General features: G+C 33.2%; 1 protein-coding gene across 1 annotated transcript in view; it reads right to left on the reverse strand.

Annotated features, from left to right (window-relative positions):
• Nucleotides 1–1,598: 1,598 nt before the first annotated feature.
• Nucleotides 1,599–21,045, reverse strand: part of LOC129225746 (poly [ADP-ribose] polymerase tankyrase-2-like) — a 52,664-nt gene continuing 33,217 nt past the window's right edge. The window contains exons 19-28 of the mRNA XM_054860245.1: nt 15,223–15,288; nt 11,868–11,980; nt 9,581–9,830; nt 6,720–6,837; nt 6,452–6,540; nt 5,939–6,013; nt 5,205–5,388; nt 4,299–4,407; nt 2,628–2,784; nt 1,599–1,763 (exon numbers count right to left, since the gene is read on the reverse strand). Of these exons, the coding sequence (XP_054716220.1) occupies nt 1,692–1,763; nt 2,628–2,784; nt 4,299–4,407; nt 5,205–5,388; nt 5,939–6,013; nt 6,452–6,540; nt 6,720–6,837; nt 9,581–9,830; nt 11,868–11,980; nt 15,223–15,288 (1,233 nt within the window). The 3' untranslated portion in view covers nt 1,599–1,691. The remainder of the gene's footprint in view (nt 1,764–2,627; nt 2,785–4,298; nt 4,408–5,204; nt 5,389–5,938; nt 6,014–6,451; nt 6,541–6,719; nt 6,838–9,580; nt 9,831–11,867; nt 11,981–15,222; nt 15,289–21,045) is intronic.

Genomic DNA, 21,045 nt, shown 5'->3' on the forward strand with positions numbered 1-21,045 from the left:
ATGTGTTAGTAAATAAAAATTTCAAATAAAGTTGGCTCTCTGTTTCACGACTTTCAAGGGACCACAAAAAATCATTCTTAAGTAGAAAGCGTCCTTAAATAGAATGCTTTTAACACTCTAGTGGACCATCTGGGACCGTGAAAAGCCGCTGTTAAATAGAGCGTTGTTAAACAGAGATCCAACTGTATGTTTAACTCATAAAAGAAAAGATAAAAACTTGCAAATTCAAAAAGAAAACAAACAAATTAGAAATATTTTCAGTAAGTTATTGGCCAGTAGCCAGGGTTAGACAGAATTACATAAAATACACCGCCAACTCAGTCATTCCATCTGAGGAATGCAGTTTCATGCTTATTGGCACTCATCAGCCCGGAATAGAAGTGACTGAGCTGGAGGTGGAAAACCTCTTAAGGGAGCCAAGATAACCAAACAAACTGGTAGCTAATATAGAATTAGCACTGACCAGATGAGTGACCGAAACATGGTTCAGTTTGACTCGAAGATTGAAGGCACGGCATGGAACCGAACCATGTTTTGATCACTCGTCTGGTCAGTGCTAATTCTATATTAGTTACCACTTTGTTTGGCTATCTTGGCTCCCTTAAGAGATTTTCCACCTCCAGCTCAGTCACTTCCTATTCCGGGCTGATGAGTGCTAATAAGCATGAAACTGCAACGGTGTATTTTATGAAATGAGAAATATGCATGGAATTTAAACAAATTCTCATTTAGTCTAATTCATAACAAAAGCTAGCATTAAAAATTTTAAACAGTTGTGTATGTTATGAAGAAATAAAGCAATTTTTTCATATCGCAAAGATCAAGCAGTATCAACATAGCACTTCAAAACTCATATCTTCAAACACATTTTGATTTAACATATCTGCACAACATTCACTTCTTACTCAGTAAAAGATTTCACTTCTCAACAAAAAGAAAGGAAGAAAAATGAATTGTCCCATAATTTAACTAGACAAACATTGTAAAATGAATTTAAAAAAGGAGGTTGATTTTGCAGATTTGGAGCACTTGAGCCATGTTTCAATCCTTTCCTTCACATTAACATGCAAAATAAGGTTTAAAGTTCTGAATTACATATAAAATTTTTGGTTAAGATCAGATATACAAGATGCATCACTCAACATTCTTTCTTAACAGTAAGATTTTTTTCAAATGCACAACAGTGTAACCTCAATCTAATAATTGTCAAGGGACCAGAAAAAGTTATCATTAAAATCAATGATATCCTTTAATCAAGGAGCACAGACATTCAAATACAGTCAAATCCGGACCAGTGAAATGATGATTAAATTGAGGAAATTATTAAATTGGGTATCGCTAAATCGAATTATACTGTATTTGCAAAAAAGATTGTTATTTTCTTGCAGTTATGCCCCAGTTCTGACCGGGGGGGGGGGGGGGGGGGTGATTACTTGTTATTTATATCATTTACTATTATCTTATTTTTTAAAACTGAAATGGCTTCATTAAGTTACTAATACCTTTTATGTAGTTGCTCATACTGCAGTTTGGTAGTTTTTCATAAATCCAATTTACCACATAAAATTGTATTAGCCCTGGGCAATCTATAAATAAATGCAATGATATATATAAAATGATTTAATAATTCATAATATTCTTACACTTAACATTAAATAATGAATTTATCAAAGTTCTATATTTCTGAAAGGTCATGACGAAGAGGATGTTGGCTCTGGATCTGGTTTTGCTATTTGGTATGTTATTAAATATTCTGGATATGCCTGCAAAAGAAAAAAAAAACAGGTCAGTACAAAATTAAGTTAATGATAACTAAACACATGGCTGCTAGCAAACATGATATACTTGCAGACACATAAATTTTACTAATTAATACATATTGGTACCCAGTTATGCTCCTTATATTAATGGATGGGTACTTGTTTGGGAATATTTTACAGCCTAAAGTTGCCAATATGCTTTGATTTGTTACTTGTATTCTGCTAACCCTTAGTACACATATTAGTCATTGATGCAGAAAAGTTTGAGAAGAGAATCATTTCAAAGAAGTTATGTGCAAAATTTTGAAGAACCATCCAAAAAGAGGTAAACATAACTTTATAGCATTGCACTCTATGCATTTTTTTTTTCTTTTTACATTACTTCCCAGAAATTTATATTCTTGTTCCACAACAAAAAATACATAAATTATTATTAATGAACTATTTGTACTCTTTTTTTTTTTTTTGGAACATCTCATTATTATAGAAAATATTAAAATAATGATTTTTGGTCTTTAAATTTCTATTTCTTACATTTTCAACTTCAAAAAAACTTTTCTCATATCAGAATATAAAAATCAGGCATAAATGGGACAAAAGAAAAAAAAACCTCATATAAGAACCTTATTATGTATTGAGAGGACATATGGCAATTTAAATGTTTAAATGTATAAATCCAACTCAGCAAACAGACATTTATATTTTGCATTCCATTACAGCTTACAAAATTGAAACTAGTTAAGTACTAAAGTAATAGATCAAAGAAAAGAAAACACTTTAAAAAATGAGTAAATAATTGAAAAATAACAAAAATGAGTAAATAATTGAATAAAATTATAAAACAATATAAAATTGCATATCACACACCTGTTCTCCTCGATACACAACATACTCAGGATAGGACAGTCCACCAACACTTGGACGGCCAATCACAGAATGATGTCCAGGTGGTGCATGAGCCATCTTCATTGCACTGAATTGCAGGAATGATTTTCCTAAAGTCACTCGGCACAGAAGTAATTGCCTGCATGAAACCATTTTATATTGCAACACTGTTATAAAACTTATTCAAGCCAATTCAACAAGTAATTAAACACAGGCCAGGTGTTATAAAATAGTTGAAGTTTAAAATTTTTGAAATTATTTATTTTAAAAATACTGACATTTCTTATAACTTTATTTGCAACTCCAGAGCTCCAATACGCTACCTTGTGGTGATTAACAATACTAAAGAAAAAGGTAAAACATTCCATTCCGCGTGTTTTCTTTGGGGGAAATTACAGGCTTCATACAGTTTTTGGTGCAATGTAATTTCAGAAGAATAAAAAAGAAAGTTTCCCACAAACATGATGAAAAATTACGGTCATTCACTAGCTTCAAAGCAATTTATATATAATGGTATGCGTTTGTTTTACCTTTTTCATCCGCCATTAGACAGTGGCTGCAGCGACCCCTATAGTTTGTTGGAGTTGCGAATACAATTTTTCATTTTCTTTTGCTTAATCCGCATATGTGGAAAAAAAATGGCAAAAACATTATTGGATGTGAAGCACAATTTAATATAAAATATCAACTTCATGCTAAAAATAATCCAATTTTTCAACACCACACCGTTTGACAATGCAAATCATTGCAAACCAAGTTTCATTTCTATATATTTACAAGATTTGAAAAATTGTTTTCAATAATATTCAATGCTATATATTCATCTTAAGAAAGAAAATCTAGTAAAAAAATAATAAAATTTTAATAAGCAATCTTATGTAAAATTTAATCAGAATTCATAAAGTGTGCAGCAGGGTTTCTCAACCTGGTGGACATGCCTCCCTATTGAGGGGGTAGACTAATTTCAAGGGTGGCGTGAGTCTTCTAACCATTGTGGTGAAAGTGACTGAAGTTATACAATGCCCAACCTCACCGAGACTTTAGAAAACAGCAAATAAAATTTGTATTTATTACTTCGGTTTGAATGATTCCTTGTTTTCAAATAAAAATATACTAAAAATAAAGTTATCAAAAGTAATCCTAAATTTTGTGAGCGGAATTACCTATTTTCATTTAGTTATCAGCTTCAGTTTGCAAGTGTACTACTTTTATAGACTACATATGATGGGGGGGGGGAGAGAGATATATCTTATAGCAGGGCTCTAACGGGGAGCATAGAGCCTGAAACATTGAGAACCGTTTCATAGAATTATTGTACAAGCTGACAACCCTGAATTAAGGATCAGGGCGGTCATTCCAATCTTGTCAGCTTGCGAGATCGAGATTTTGGCTCACGTGATCGGTTGTGATGTAGAAATGTCGCAAAGTAGTATTCTAATATACTCGAACTTAGCTTGCGACTAGGTTCAAGTAGATTAGAATACTACTTTGCGATATTTCTACGTCCCAACCGATCACGTGAGCGAAAATCTCGATCTCGCAAGCAGATGAGCTTGGAATGACCGCCCAGGATAAAAATTACTGAACAAATCTAAGAAATATATCAAGTTCATGGTGATGAATTCAAATGTACATAAAAACCAGGAAACATACCTATGGCAAATATAACATGAACGATCTTTATGTATAGGGCAACCAGTTCCACCCCCTATTCCATATACATATTGATTGCTTTTGGAAGAATTTTCAGCAAAATATATTCCTGCACAAAGAAAAATGTTTTAGCATATGAGTGGTTAATTGAAACTACAATTCTGATTTAATAAAAAATGAAACAAAAGCAACTTTGAAACAAATACTTTAAAAAGTGTAAAATAAACAAGAAATTAAAATATGTTTCCTACCAAACATTATAAATTGGCTCAATCACATAAAATGCTACAAGTACACACACACACACACACAAAAAAAACAAAAAGGCCCACAATGTCATTATGACAGGATTTTAAAACCATTGCGTGTTTTAAACTTTTCCTAACAAGAATATATGGAAAAAAAAACATTCAAATGTTTACTCCGAGCAGCTAATAAAACAAGATCATTAAAAATGCACAATACACAAATTAGAAAGAAATTTTTAATTATAAAAAATACTAAACTTCAGATTGATTCGGTAAAGTGCAACAAAAGATTGGAGCATGGTGGAAAAGCAATGCTACATGTGTTAGTAACAGTTATCGGCATCATCACATTATCATTAATCTCAAAGTTTGAAAAAGTCTTCGATCTATAAAAATTCTACACAGGATGATAATTTAAAATCACACTTAGAACAGCTTTCTGCTGAGTAGCAAATAAGTTCTATGAACTACAGAATCATAAAATTGCAAAAAGTAATCTAATAATATGGGAAATTTAAATTCAGCATTAAAAGAGCTCAATTGTATATCATACAGAAAAATACCCAATAACTGGTAATCACATTATTTTAATTACTGTTTACATTGAATCAAATATAAAATACATTAATTATACTGAAAAAGGAAAAGCATAACTTACCAGCACCAAACATTCCGCCAATGTAAGCATGTCGTTCATCAAATCCTTTTTGTACAATAGCGTTTATAAATGGAGATCCGTGGAAGAGCATTCGCTCATTTGATTGACTGTGATTCTCTTCTGCAACTTCTTTACGTCTATGACAGTACTTTTCCCAAAGTTTTTTATTTCTAACTTTCTGAATCTGCAGAATTACAAAGAAGAAAAATAAATAAAAAAAATGCACCACATTATAAACATTAAAAAAAAGCAGTTTTAAGCTAAAACCTATATATATGCATACATTACAAATACAACTACAAACATAATAAACAGCTCAAAAATTCTAAATGTAAATACATTTAAAACTATCAACTCATTAATCAGTAATTTGAAAAGATTCACTTAGCCATTCTGGAATTTCAAAGCATGCTGGTTGATGCAGGGTAATACGAAACTGTTTGCCTAACTATCCATTTAGTGTTGGTTTGTAAATCTGGTACTTGCTACTTTGAGATTTCCAATGCTGACGAGATAAATCTCAAAGCAGCCGTTCTTTGTCTTTGGCTTTTAAAATCCCCCCCTCCCGCTTTATTTTGTACTTTTGTTTATTATTATTGTTGTACTTAACTTTTTTAATTGCTACATTGTGCATTTTTAAGTTTAAGGTCTTTTTCTTTTCATCTGCTTTTGTTTTGTTTGTTTTATTTATTCTATATAAACGTATATAATATTTCTATAAAAAAAATTATCACCTTCAGAATATTGTATCTTGAGAAAATGCCACCAGCATGGCCATTATCTCTATGTTCTCTAATGGTTGCTTGCATCTGCAAAGGAAAAAAAAAGTTTCAGTACACATGAAGATGAAGTTTTAATGCAGGTCATTGGTTTTAACTTGTTTAGACATGTTTTCTGCTTAATAACATGTGATGCAAGAATGAAAAAGAACTTTAATATACATTGGCACAAAACACAAAAAGAATTTTAAAGATATCTTATAGTTATTATTATTTAAACCTGCACTCTGCTCCTATTCTGACTTAAAATTTTCAGCAGATTCTGGATTTTTTTTTTTTGAATTTTTTTCCTTGTACATGTCTGCAAGGAAACACAGAATAGCCTTTGATGGCAATAGTGTTGCTTTTATGTATTGCAGTAAAGCAACTGTTGTGCCTCCACTACCTAAATTAACGGCCACCTTTTTCATGAAACGGAGAGTGGTTGCTCAAGAGAAATTTCACTATATATTATTTGAAAAGACTCACTTCTTCATCAACTGCTTGATATTCTTTATCCTCCAAACCAAGCTCCACTAGCAATGTTCCAGGCTTACTTGGCATGAAAGATGCTGCATCTGTAACCATAAAATTTTGAAATATGACTTACAGCAAAATCCACTAAACTTGAGCGTTTGAGGTTACCATTTTATTTATTTATTTTTTTTTATAAAATCAAATGTTAAAAAGAAAAAAAAATTACCCCCCCCCCCCCCCCGAGAAAAAAATTTAATTATAATAATCAAAATGAACTTACTGTGGCCTGTAAATAATTTTTCAATGCCCTTTAACAGCTTATGTCGATGACCATAGGCATTGACTCCTATTTGTTTCAACTCTTCATGGCCCATTTCTGCCAAAATATCAAGTGTAATCTAAAAATGAGAATTGAATGAATGTACAATGCATTAAGTAGTCGATTTCTTGATTTCTTAAAAGTAGTTAATAAGAAAACAATAGTGAGAGTTTTGAACCTGAAGTTTTAAAAATTTGATTCTCAAGACCATTTGCACAAATGCAGAGTTTTTCTGGTCCTAATCAACAGAGTACATATTTTGGGTATCATTGTGGATAAGCCAAATGTTAGCAAAAATTGTTTTCTTAAACTATAAGTAATGTATTAAATATGTAGGAATTATGTACTTGTAAAATGTTTTTTTTTTACATGTGATCACCGCATATCACAAAAGGTCGTATTTTACTTTTCATAACTTCTTACTGGAGAACAAATTTGTTTTTGTCTCTTTTCAAAAGAATGTTTTAAATATTGTTACGAGTTCCATGCATCTTCAAACTTTCCTCAAATTTAGTCTCATTTTAGTTCTTGCTGTGGAAAGTGTATATTAGCCTTTACGTTGTGTTTTTGCATATTTTGATGTAAATACGTGTGTGACCGTTGAGTGTAAGGTGTTAATTGATGTTTGCCTAATTGCTATGGTTAATTTAGCAGTTGTTAACGATATTTCTTGTACATAGTTGTAAATAAATCTCCAGTATTTTTCTCAAGAACTGTGTCGTCATTTAAAGAAAGTTTGAAGATGCATCGAACGCGTAACAATTGGCGCCCCACGTTGGGCGCCAATTGTTACAAGTTCCGTTATGAGAAACCCATCTTCTGAAGGAAGGGGAACAATTTAGAATGAGGGTAAAGGTGAAGTAATTTGGTATTCACCTACTGATGAAGAAACAAATACTATAATATATAATTTGAAAAGAAAATAAGACTTTTAAAACTGATTTAAGCAAATTTTTTTAAGATAAAAATTTAAAGTGGAAGGGGAAGGCACATTTAACAATCTAAAACCATAAAAAAAGGTGAAAAAATATTTTCAAAAAGAGAAGAAATATATTAAGTTGAAAAATAAAGATAATTAGTATTTCTCTCCTTAAAAAAGTAAATAACCAGAAAGATATTGCATGTCTGTGTGAAAACAGAAAAGTTTAGAATTTACAAGAAGAAACTTGTTATGAAAACATAAAAACTTCTTAACAGCACAAAATGATCCAAAAAATGAAAAAACTCTATTCAATCAAGTATAAATTGAAATCAAAGAGATTAAAGACACTAGGGTGCAAAAACCATCTTCCAGCAATTTAAAACTGTCCCAAAAATAAACTAACAGTATTTTTAAAGTGTTAAAGTAATGGAATCTAGCATTTAAATAGATTTTCGGTTTTCCTCTAAAAATCGGAAATGTTTAGCCCCTTTCTTTCTTTCCTTTTTTTTTTGAAAATACACTGTTTGCAAGGAAAGAAAATTAATTTTTATAATCATGTTTACGATCTAGAAGGAACAATAATCATATTCAGCTCCAAATAGTAGGAGAAAGTAGGAAAAATGGAACTCTTTAGAATTTGGAGGAGGGTTAACAAACGGTTAAAAATTTCCGCCAGGCATAAGAATTGCTTCTAGTTTTTTTTTTTTTGATGAATAAATTAAACACAATTTTTTTTAATGCTCTGACTTTGCCAGAGTTGATGCAAATGTTGAATTTTTATTTCACTAACAAATAAGACATGCCTAAAATTCCTTTTTAGCTTGGAAAAAATTTAGTTAGCTGACCATTCTTTTTTCTGCTTCTTTCTTTTTCCTATATAACATTGATTTTACATCGCATTTTGGATATATCACGCTTTTTTGTACTGTGCCGGGTGCTTTAAATTGTTGGCTATTGAAAACAATGATCGATTCCCATGCAAATTAGTTCTGTGCATGTCAGCTTGGGTGCGGGCTGACACGATTGACGTCATTGCCAATCAGCGATCGGCATGAGCGAAGTCGGCGTATATAAGACACGTACATTAGACGGAATGAGTTGGTTGGAATGAGTGTGTGGGTGGTTTTCAAGTTGATAGATGAAAAGAGGAAAGCAAATTTTCTCTTTTTGTCTTAGGCGGTTCTGCTTTTTAGTTACCTTGTAAATAGTTATGTTTGTTTAAAGTGTTCAAATAAACCATGAGTTTTTAAACTTGGTTCTCTTTCAAAGATTGCTACATGGACATTAAACTTTAGGAAATTTGAGAACAAGCATTTTGCTAACAAATTTATGTTCAAGGCTCAAATATCAGTTAACAGGATAAATTATAATAGATGTATCTCTTTTTCTCCACTCTAAATAACGTTTTAAAATGAGATTTTGGTGTAAGCATTTTGGTGTAAGCAAGTTACAGTTCTTGTTCTTCTGTGGCAGATAGGGTCCCCAGAGTTCTCCATGTGGGGCATTAACACCTAATGCTCCAGGTGGAAACCATCCCAAAAAAACATTAAAAAGCATTTTTTTTAAAAATAAATCTTTATATTTCTAAATATATAAAAATCAATCTTTTTGTTTTGTTGTTGTTGTTTTTTAAAAACTGTGTGTGTCCTTGGGTTGCTTGTCCACCGCTCGTTTAGGGGTCCCGGTCTGTGCCTGTTTATAGCGCATGCCGATGCTATAAGTTATTTCCTTTTATTGTTATAGTAAGAAACAAATAAGTACCAACATTACCTTATTAATCATAAATAATTAAACTTATTTTTCAAAGAAAAATAGCTTAAACCTGAACTAAAAAACATAAAATAAATTTTTAGAATTATAATTAAGAGTTTTTACACTCAATTAATTCAGTCTGCCTCACCTGTTCTTTTTCAAATATTTCAGCTAAATGATCAAGCCCAAGATTTGACAGAAAGCCAGAAATTCCAATATTTTCCATTGTTGGATCTGGAGCTTCAGCTCTGTCAAAGTCCATGCAACCATCGCCATGTTGAGAACCAGTAGCTGAAGTGGACTGAATCTTTTGTGAAGAAAGCAGATTCAGTGAAAGAGGAATGTCATCCTCCAATCCAACAACAGATATATTCGAGATCGCAGGAGGAGTTGGAACACTAAAAAACAAATCTCAGTTTAAGCATAAAAGAATTCAAACAAAGTTTATAATACTTCACATGTCTTGCAAGTGTTTTATTTTTCTAGCAATAAAATTCAAAAAGTTAAATACTTTATCAATTGAATTGTTTATTTCAAAAACCAGTCAAACGACAAAATTCTAATACTAAGAAAACATTTATATCATCACATTAAATTATTCAATCACGATTGCAACACTTTTTTACTAAAAGAAATACAGTAAAGCTGGCTTATTAGAATATCGGATAAAAGAATATCCCGCTTAATGTAATACATTTTTAAAGTACCAAACCATTGATCAAGGACGGATCCAGAAATTTTTCAAGGGAAGGGCGATTGATTTATATTACTTACTTTTTACTACGTATATTGATTTTAAAATATTGATCACAAAGGTTTTGGACTTAATTTCTGAAACAGTTCCAGGATAGGGCCCCAAACCCAAACCTCCCTTCTACCAACATCGATGAAACTCATCTAAATTTGTATTTTGTGAACTTCATTTTCGAAAAATTACTAGTGAATAGCCCCTTAAGGGAGGGGCGATCGCCTTCATCGCGCCTCCCTTGTATCCGTCCCTGCGTTTTAGGACCTCAATTTGGAAAAAAAATTTGGTGCAAGGTCCCTCAAGGGACCCCCCCTCCCCCTCTTATTGTCCCCCCTCAAGGGAGGGATGATCTCACCCCCATTGCCCCTCCCTTGTATCCGTCCTTGTGATTGATGTCTACTATTTTAATCCCGTTTGATGGAACATCCTACTTATTAGAATAATTTATTGTGAGAAATTGGTGGTGGGGGGGCGGGAATCTATTAAGCGGGTTCGACTGTATGTCTAAATCTATATACAGTTTAATTTAAAATACTGTAAACCTTATAGAAAAAATTTCAAAATAAGGGTAAAACTTTTAGAGCAAGTTGCTTGACTGGTTTTTGAAATAAATGGTTCAGTTAATAAATTGCAAAGGGAGGTTAAATTTTTAAGATTAAAAAAAAAAATCATAAAAAAAAGTTTCATGAAGAGGAGTCTATTTTTTGAAAACAATTTACAGAAAAATCTACTTTAATATACACATCTAGGAATTCAAGCTATATATATTGACATTCTTTGCACATGGAAAGACTGCACGCATGCAATCATTCTGTGTTATTTTATTTCTCTAACATTAAAATTCAAGGTTAAGTACTTTACCAATTAACAAATTTGAAAGTTAGATCTAGATAAATTTTTTGTCAAAACTTTTTGAGGCTTTTCTTTTTCAAATATTTATCAGCTATCAGTGTGATGTTTAAATGCCCTCTTTTAATTTATTTTTTCACAGAAACTGCCCTTTACATAAAGCAGTAAGTATGGAGAGGTGCAGATTAGTCTGGAATATGCATGCCTCCAGGAGGGTACATTTGTTTGTGTTTGCATCCATTTATTTTTTAGAATAATAATTTAGTCAAAAGAGTACATTCAGTTAGAAACATTCTCACCTCCCACAAATGAATTTCAGTATACAAATATAAAAAATTGGAAATAATTCCCAATAAATGAATAAAGACAGCTAATTTCTTCATAAATAATATGCCAAAGAGGAAAACAGACCAATACTTTTTGTCTTAAAAAGTAAACAAATAAGTAGTCTGTTTCTGCAGTAAGCTGTTTTCTTTTGATGCTAGCTAGTCAACATTAAAAACTACTAAAAGTTGCAGGGACATTATTTAATTTTGAAAGTGAGGGCAGGTTTTAATTCCACAAAGGGTCCTTCAACATATTTTCAATTGATTTTCAAAATTATAGACTTTTATATGTTTATGGACAAATAAAATACAGAACAGGTAATTCTGCTTTAGGATGCTTAGAATCAAGTTAGTAATTCAAAGAAATTCCAGTAGACATAGTAATTCTAATTGAACACAAGCCTCTTACAAAAATGCACTTGTACAGAACAAATCATTTCAGAATACATTTGCAATTTTGATTCAAAGTAAAAATATCTAATAACTGAAAAAAAAGGGGGGGGGGGGATTACCTAGAAGTAACAACAACAGGTATCACAGAAGTTACAATAGCACTACTTTTTGTAGTAGGTGGCAAAGTTGGAGGAGGCATAGCATCAACAAGCAAACATTTCACATCTTCAGCCTAAAAATTAAGATAAATTATTTCAATAAGTTCAAATGCATCAAACATATGAAGAACGTGTGACAAGCTGTAACTCAAGATATTTGAATATACATGATTTGAAGCAAAAATTTTGATTTGAAGTAAATTTAAACACTTAATAATAACAGATAAAATTCAAATAAAAACATATCTGGATCTCCTTCAAACTATATTGAGAAAATTATAGTACACTTTAATAGCACTTAAATTCCAGTAGCTAATAATTTGGTAAAATTTTTAATAACACATAGCTTAAAATACAGAGCGTCCGAAAAGTCCTTGACACATTTTCAAAATTCATAGGAAAGCAACAAATAGTCATATGAATAAGTGGTTTGTGCCACAACACTTCACAGGTTCAAGAATTTTTTTATTGACATCATGAAAAAACAAAAAGAGAAAAAACTGTAATAAGTAATTTACAATTACGGCTGTATTATCACAGTAAGAAAAAGAATAGTCATGTGAGGTTCAGTCTCTTTATTGAACAGCAAGTCAATGACTTTCATTACCAGAGTTCAATGTGTGCAGTTTATGTTGCTTAAACCACATTTGAACGGCACTCACAAAGCCTGACTAAAGTTTATGAAGACACTAGGGCTGGGCGATGCATCGTCAAAAATCGGTGTGCATCCTACATTGTTAAACCGGTTTTGAATTTTTCTCTAAACTGATGTATCGATACTGCTCCAATGTACAGACACCGGTCCAGGGTTTCTACCATTTTAATCTATAATCTTTTCACACTAATATTAATTATCAGTGTGTCATTCCAATCTGGTTCAACAAAGACGGTACAAACAGTTATACCTTCATTTCTCCCAAAACATGTAAGAATTGGACATGTATTCTTAGTTACAGACGAAAGATATGTTGATGAACTAGTAAATTTATCATATAGTCACTAGCCAGAAAAAAGCAAAATTTAAAGATCAAATTAGCAACAAAAAATGAAGCATGTATTCTGCTGTTACAAGTAATGGGGTTCCTAGCACAGGATGTCACACGGTCGGTAACTTGTAGTGTCACCAACCATCCCCCCCCACACACACCCCCAAAAAAATTATAAATGTTTTATGGAAATTCATACAATTTTCAGAAACAACCAAGTTCTATTTTTGTGGCATAACAAAAGTTTGGAAGACAAGTATAAACTACAAATCCATTTTATGTCAAATTTATCCTAGATGATATATGTAACGTCCCCCTCTTCCTGCTATACTAGGAAGGGGTATAATACTAAAAAAAATTAACACAATACTATATTTGTTAATTTTTTTTAGATTAAATATCACTCAAGATATATTGGTGGAAATTTTCAGAATTGAAGAATTTATATATTTTTTTATAAACAATGAAATAATCTTTAAATGTTACCCGGTACGGCCCTCCTCTCCCACTACTAATTCAACGAAATCGTTTTTAAAGGCAAGAATATGTGATCTTTTGAATGGAATGCATGACCTTGCAACCCATAAACTTTCATCTTTTTACATTGGAAAAACAGGCTCATTGTAATCTGCTTAATGAATTTCTTTCTGGTACTGAAATCTGTTAATTTGTACCTAGCATGATAGATAATTTTTATACATTGTTTATATTTTGTAAAATTTAAACCAGCTAGTTAAAAAAAAAAAAAAAACACTTACATCGTGATGCATCGCTACATCGCGATGTTGTTGGAAGTTGGAGTGGTTTTGAGATTTGCGAAAGAGATTAACCTGTTACAGGGATTTTTTTTTTCTAGATTTAATATTCACTTCTTGCTTTAGTGTGATATGGAATGAGTTCAAAATGAAAATTTTACTCACAGATTTGGTGCCCCCCAAGTGTTGGTGCCTTGGGCCCATGCCCTAATCTGGCCCTGGGTACTCATGCTCATCCTACATCCACAAACAGTGTACACACTGAACTCTGGCAATGAAAGATATTGCTTTCTGTTTAATACAATGATTAAAGACCTGAAATTACTTATAATTACTTTTTTTTTTCTTTTTTACGATGTCATAAAAAATGTCTTATATCTGTGAAGAATTATGGTGCAAACAGCATATTCCTACAACAATTTACTGCTCTTTAATGAATTTTTAAAATGTGTCAAGAACTTTTCGGAAAACCTGTATTCATTACAACATGGCTTTAAGACAATTAGATAAAACTATGAACAAATTTCATTTATAAGCATTCAAATAAATGCTTTCTTTTGTTATTACAGTAGAGTCTCAAAAATCCAAGTCTCAAAAGTTCGAGGTTCCGCTTAATAGGAGGTGCTTCATTCGTATTTTAAATTTAATTTTTTAGTCGCTCAAAAAATATTTTCATTAAATTCTGAAAATAGAAATTTTGCTTCTGTAAAACTAATTAACTTCCAACAGGAAATAAGGAAAAGACATTGAGAAGTTTGTTTCAACAACTTCCAGAGAGACACGAAATATTCGACTAAAAAAGATTTATTACGACTACAAGATATGTATTCAAAGATGCCTTGGCGATAATAACTTCATACACAAAATTGGCATTGATTTTTGACAAAGAACAGGTTAACATCCCTTTTGGAGTATCTGATTGCAATAAAAAAATAAGCGCACAACTCGACCCCACGAGTTTCAAAAAGGACATTTTTCACAACTAACCGTTTTTGTGTTATGCAAGATATATCTAGTACATACACACTCTGATAGATACAGAAAACTAATCGAAATGGTATTGGGGACAGACAAAATGCATGTTTTGGTTGCTTAACACTGTGCACATAAATACGCACTGATATCGTGAACTAAAATCAGAATTTGTTTAGACGCAATTAAAGTGTAAATTTATGTTGAAATTTGAGTAATAGATTTTTGCGTGAAGAAAATACTTATTTTTCTTTGCACAAGGAAGTAAAACGTGTCACTCTTATGTAATTTAAACGTGTCCCTCTCTCCAAATAGTGTCAATTTTCAATGTGGAAGAATTTTCTGGATAATCTGAGTTCTCAGTAATCCAAGGTGACATGAGCCCCAATTAACTTGGATTTTCGAGACTGTACTGTACATCTTTAACTTTAGATACTTTTTACTGTCTTATGTTCAGCAGTTTTCAGCATACAGCTACTCGTGATGAAGAATTCACTTTTACAGTGAACACTCTCTAAATTAGTAAGCTACTATGTATATTAAACAACAGATATTGTTGTGATCATAAACAACAAATATATTATGCTTTAAAGAGATACTTACAGTTGCCAAATCAAATGGAGTTTGTCCTTCATGATTTTTTATTGTTGGATCTGCACCATGAGCTAGCTGCAAGTCAAAAAATTATAAATCATTTCAAAACGAAAAAATAAATCATTTCACCCTGAGGAAACATAAAACTTCAGTGAACATCATGTCAATAAGAAGTTTTAACAAGGCTAATAAGAGATCCTATTTCACCTTCAAGTGCAACCTAACTCAAATCCACACATCCACAAGATGCGGAGAAATAGTACTCTCTTAGTACATTTTGATATTCTGAAAATGAGTATACACAACCCATTCAGAAGAATTTTAACAAAAAACAAGGATAGCAATGCAAATTTGTGATTAGAAATAGTCACTCAGTTATAATGAGTCCTGATTTAACAAGCAAACCGGACATACATGGCAAGAACATTATTTCTATTGGATATTAACTTTCTTTTAATGAGCAAAGCTCAGTTATAGCGATCAAATATTTTTGTTTTCATAAAATTTCTCTTACATATAGCCTTTTTAGCTTAGCTAATCCTTTCTTGAAGTGTGAAACGAGTCATAAGTCCAGTGGAAAAAATGATGGTCTTTTATTTTATGGGGTGCATTACTCTCAAGGACATCGTACTGAAGGAAGAAAAGATTGTTTATACTGATTTTTTTTTTACAATGAAACACTAAAAACCTTTCATGTACTCAATGACTTTTGAGAGCACAGAGAGACTTTAGAGTCATTCCATTTCAAATCAGGCAGGCCATTATGAAAAGTGTCATATGACCATCACCGATTTTTTTTTTTTTTTTTTTGAAAAAAATTACAGTAGTTACAACTAAGGGACATATGAAATGTCCCAAAAGGATTTTGCAAGAAGAAAATTTTTCTTCAGTTACAGCCTACTAAAAATCTGCAAAAAATCGGCCATTTTGGAAAACACCAGCAAAACACTTGATTTGAAACGGACACTATTTCAAAAGTATGTAACCTATTTGAATATGTCTTTTTTCTAAAAATAAATAAGGACCCATATAACATCTAGAAATCGTTTTTGAAAATTTAGTTAGGTTTTTTAATAAAGAAAAAATATTATTTTTATGGCAAAAAACTGCATTTTTACCGATTTTGTAATTTTTTTTCTCCAGGATTTTTTTTTTTTTTAACTAAATGAAGATGGCAGTCTAAAGCCCTGAAATGATAGTTTCATAACATAAACAAGTGGATATATGCTGCATCCCATGTTTTTTTTTTTCAGAAAATGTTTTATAATCCTTTGAAAGTGACGTTATCGACCATGTCATGCATGCATGTAATATTAAAATGTCTAATATTTTTATTCACAGAAATTCTGATTATATTAATGCCTAATGGCTACAATAATGGTGTACTTGATCAGCAACAACTAAAATCTTACTGACTTTTAATAATATACGTGTAAAAAACCGCTTTTGATGACCCAGTCAATTCGTCTGTTTTGTATGACTTTGTGCATAATTATAGAAGAGCCTTTGGTATCTACGTAAATATATTTTTCTACTGATCAGGGTTTAACTGTTATGGGAGCTGCACTCCCATACTTTCTTGTAGTGCTGGGCAATGTTGCAGATTTTAACATTGCGATACATCGCCAGTAAACATCGCAATATTCCGATACATCGCGATATTTCGATGTATTTTCTTTTCATTAAATCAAGGGTGTCCACGAAGGGGGAGGGGGTGGGGTATATCGCAAGGCCTGCAAAAGCATGAGCCACATAAAAACACAGAAGATTCATTTTTATTTCATATTTTGGAATAAAAATATTAGCATTTCAGAATTTTTCGGTAGCAGGGATGCTCTTTTCTTCGTAATTATATTTCCTGCCGTGCTAAAAGTTCGCTCTGAGGGAACACTTGACCCTTGAATTGCTAAATACTTCTTTGCCAGCATTTTGATCCTCGGGAAGTTGTGCTCATTTAACTTCCACCAAGTCAATGGATCATCATTTAACCTAACTTTAGGCATTGACAAGTAATTTTGCAGCTCAACTGCAGCTTTTTTTGTTGGAAGAAAATCACTAGTGCTTTGACTTTCCATCACCTCGTCATCTTCCAAAAGTTTTTCAAGACCCTTTTTTGTTTGATCAATTGCAGTCTCATTATGAGGAACGTTAGGAGATTGTGTGTACTGGCTACTCATCCATTCAAGAGCAATTTCTTTCATTTCTTCTTCATTATCTACAAATTTGAGGCGAAATCGTGGGTCACAAAAAGTGCTAAGTCTCAATAGATTCAGTGTATCATCATTATCATACCTTTCTAAACAAGATAAAATTTTAGTTTTAATTTCTTTTATTAGATTGTTATCACTATCTTCTGCTGTCATACACCGCCTTATTTTCTTCAATAATGGCAAGACTGATGACATAGTTGTGTAATTTTCTCCTGAAAGAGTGTCGGAAATTTCTTCTAGAAACTCTGTTGCACACAGCAGCTCTCCTATGGCTTTTGCCTCACAGCTATCTAACATTAAATGCTTCTTCTCAGGATGAGCTTGGAAAAGCTTACATAGAGGCAGCTGATTTTCCAAAAACCTTTGACAGAGTTTAATAATACTCCACCATCTAGTCACACAGGCACTAGGCAAAGAGACGACTTCCACTTGGAGAAACTCTTGCGCTTCTTTTAAGTCTCTCGCCATCTTCCAACTGTGTGCAATTGAGTTTTGCAATTTTTTTAAATCTTGCCACAGCTCTACTTATAATTGAAATTTTAAACGCTTTATTAATCCCTATGTTTAGTGTATGACCAAACCATGGCATGTGAGGCACTTTTAATAACAAAACAGCTTTCACTATATTCGGACCATTATCTGTAGTGCAATATCTTATTTGCTCCAAGTTGAGGTTCCAGTCGAATAATATTTCGGAAAGAACTTCAGCAATATTTTCTGCAGTCTGGTCCTCTTGAAAAAGTGTGCAGAAGAGGCAAAAGGATTTTAAAGTCCAATCCAAATCAATAAAGTGTACTGTAACTGCAATATAAGCTTCATTTGCTATAGATGTCCAACAATCGGTCATTATGGAAATGCTATCAGGCTGTATGAATGATATTTCCCTTTTTATTCTTTCAATTTTTTCATTATATAGCTTTGGAATGGCTGTTTTAGAAAAATATTTCCTTCCCGGCATTTTATAACGCGGATTGAAAGTTTTCATCATATTGATGAACGGGCCAGATTCAACTATGTGAAAAGGCTGCAAGGTGCCAACAATAAATTCTGCTACAGATTGTGTGCACTTTTTTTCCGAATTGCCATCCAGTGGTTGAAAGTCAAGCATCGTTTTCTGCCTCTTCGTTGGAGGAATTTCACTGCTGCTACTACAGTTTTTTCGAGCATCATCAGGTTCATCCAAGGGATTATTACATGCTGCAGTTTGCATGTGTCTGTTAGTAGAGCAGGTTTGGGAATAAAGTAGTGGATGGTGTATTTTTAGGTGCCCTGTTAAGTTAGATGTGCTTCCTCCTTTTGCAGAAATAACACCTTTGCATTCTGTACAAATGGCAACATTTCTTTCCACCAGTTGGCCACTTTCATTCGCAGGTAGTCGAAAATGTCTCCAAACAGGACTTTTAGTATTCTTTTTTCTAATAGTTGGTCATACATCAACTTCTGGTTACGGCGGGGAGGAGCCATTTCTTTACCTGAAAAATTAGGATGATATTATAAGTATGTGTATAAGTGTTTGCAACACGTCACTTTCAGAAAATATGGACCAAGAAATAACTACTTGATAAACCTCAAGCATGCAAACTATATTGCAAACACAGGGGTGCCCACCCCTTCAGAGCAATGGCGCCCCCCCTCCCAAATATCTAAAAAAAAAAAACCACAAGTACAAGAGAAAAATACCTCTCAAATCAACCTCCCTAGTGGTGTAGTTTCACCATAACCTTCCCTAGAGGAGCACCCCTGGTATATCTGGTATATAAGGATAACAAGAGAGAAGGGACCTCTTTTTCAATGCAAAATGCATGGACTTCTTGAAAAAGTCTGACTCTTAAAAATGCACCAATTAAAATACCTATTTAAAAATGCAATAATGTGTATAATATTGGGCAGGAACTACATAGATCAACTAAATCCAATGGATTGATTAGTCGGCTGAATTAATCTTCCTCCCATTGAGTTTAGATTATTTATAATCTCAATTAATTCAATTAGAGATGGTGATTAACATTAGTTCAAACTAACATGGTTAATCGCAGAAAAAAAAATCCTTACGGGACAAAAACTACCCTATGGGGATTCCCTAGCATCCAAGGGCACATGTACCGCATTTAAAATAGATCTAAAGATAACGGGGTTTTTATAGGAACCCCCACGGTGGTTTCCCTCCCCCCCCCCTCATAGCGTAACAAATTCTAGAAAGTCAAAGAATATGTGAACCAATTTTGAAAAAGATCCGACTAAAATTGGATTTTTATAAGAAAAACCCCTATGGGGGTTGCCCCCGCATCGGGGCCCAGAAAACTACCCTATGAGAAATACTGAGTATCAAAGGACCAATGTGCCAAATTTGGGAATGATTCGACAAAAACTAGATTTTTGAAGAGAAAAACCCTCTATGGGGGATGGGGGTTAACTACTGGTGTGTGGGGGGGGGGGGTTATCGGCGAGTTTCGGTTTTTCGCTTAATATTATGAAATTCTCTAGGGTTTGAAGAAGGTTCATGCAGCTCCTTTTTTTTAACGATTGGAACTTACGTTTTGGTAATATAAAGAACAAACAGTAAATTGTACTTACTTATTCATGAAAATCAAAAATAAATTTGAGGGGGGGTTCACCCCTAGCTAGCCTGCTAGGGGGTTCACCTCTAGCGGGGGCCCCGAAAACTACCCTAAGTGAAGTCATGAATACCAGAGAACCTCTGTGCCAAATATGGAAAAGATCCAACAAAACCTTTTAAGAAGAACTTCCCATGGGGGGGGGGGGGAGTTTCACCCCATAGCAGGACCGCAAAAACTTTTCTATGTGAATTCCTGAGCAACCGAGAACCTCTGTGCCAAATTTGGAAAATAGCTAACAAAAACTTTATTTTTATATGAAGAATCCCTCATGGGGGTTGGGTACCCCCCCCCCCAATAAACGGAAGGGAAAAAAACTACTCTATGTGAATTCCTGAGTATCAAAGAACCTCTGTGCCAAGTTTAGAAAAGATGCAACAAAACTAGATTTTTATAAGGAGAACCCCCCATGGGGGTTGCCCAACCCCCTAATGGGAGGGGAAAACTATTCTATGAATTCCAGCGTGCCAAGTTTGGAAAAGTACCAACAAAACTAGATTTTTACAGGAAAAAACCCTCTATGGGGTAGGGGGTTGCCCCCCCCTACCGGGCCTCCGAAAACTACTCTATATAAGTTCCTGAGTATCGGAGAACCTCCTCATCAAATTTGGAAAATATCCCCCCCCCCAAAAAAAAAAACTTGATTTTTATAAAGAGAACCTCTTATGGGTGGGTGTGGGGCCACGAACACTACCTTGAGTGAATTTCTGAGTTTCTTAGAACCTCTCCGCCAAATTTGTAAAAGATCCGACAATAACTTAATTTTCAAAAAAGCTTCCCCCCATCCTATGGTGGGGGGAGGGGAAGTTTTTTTTGCACTACTCTATGTGAATTCCTGAGCATCAAAGAACCACTGTGCCAAATTTGGAAAAGATTCGACAAAAACTGAATTTTTAAAAAGTAAAACACCCAATGGGGGATGGGGGTTAACTACTGGTGTGTGTGGGGGGGGGGTATCGGCGGGTTTCGGTTTTTCGCTTAATATTATGAAATTCTCTAGGATTTGA

This window comes from Uloborus diversus, chromosome 7 (assembly GCF_026930045.1).
Source record: "Uloborus diversus isolate 005 chromosome 7, Udiv.v.3.1, whole genome shotgun sequence".
NCBI classification, from domain to species: domain Eukaryota; kingdom Metazoa; phylum Arthropoda; class Arachnida; order Araneae; family Uloboridae; genus Uloborus; species Uloborus diversus.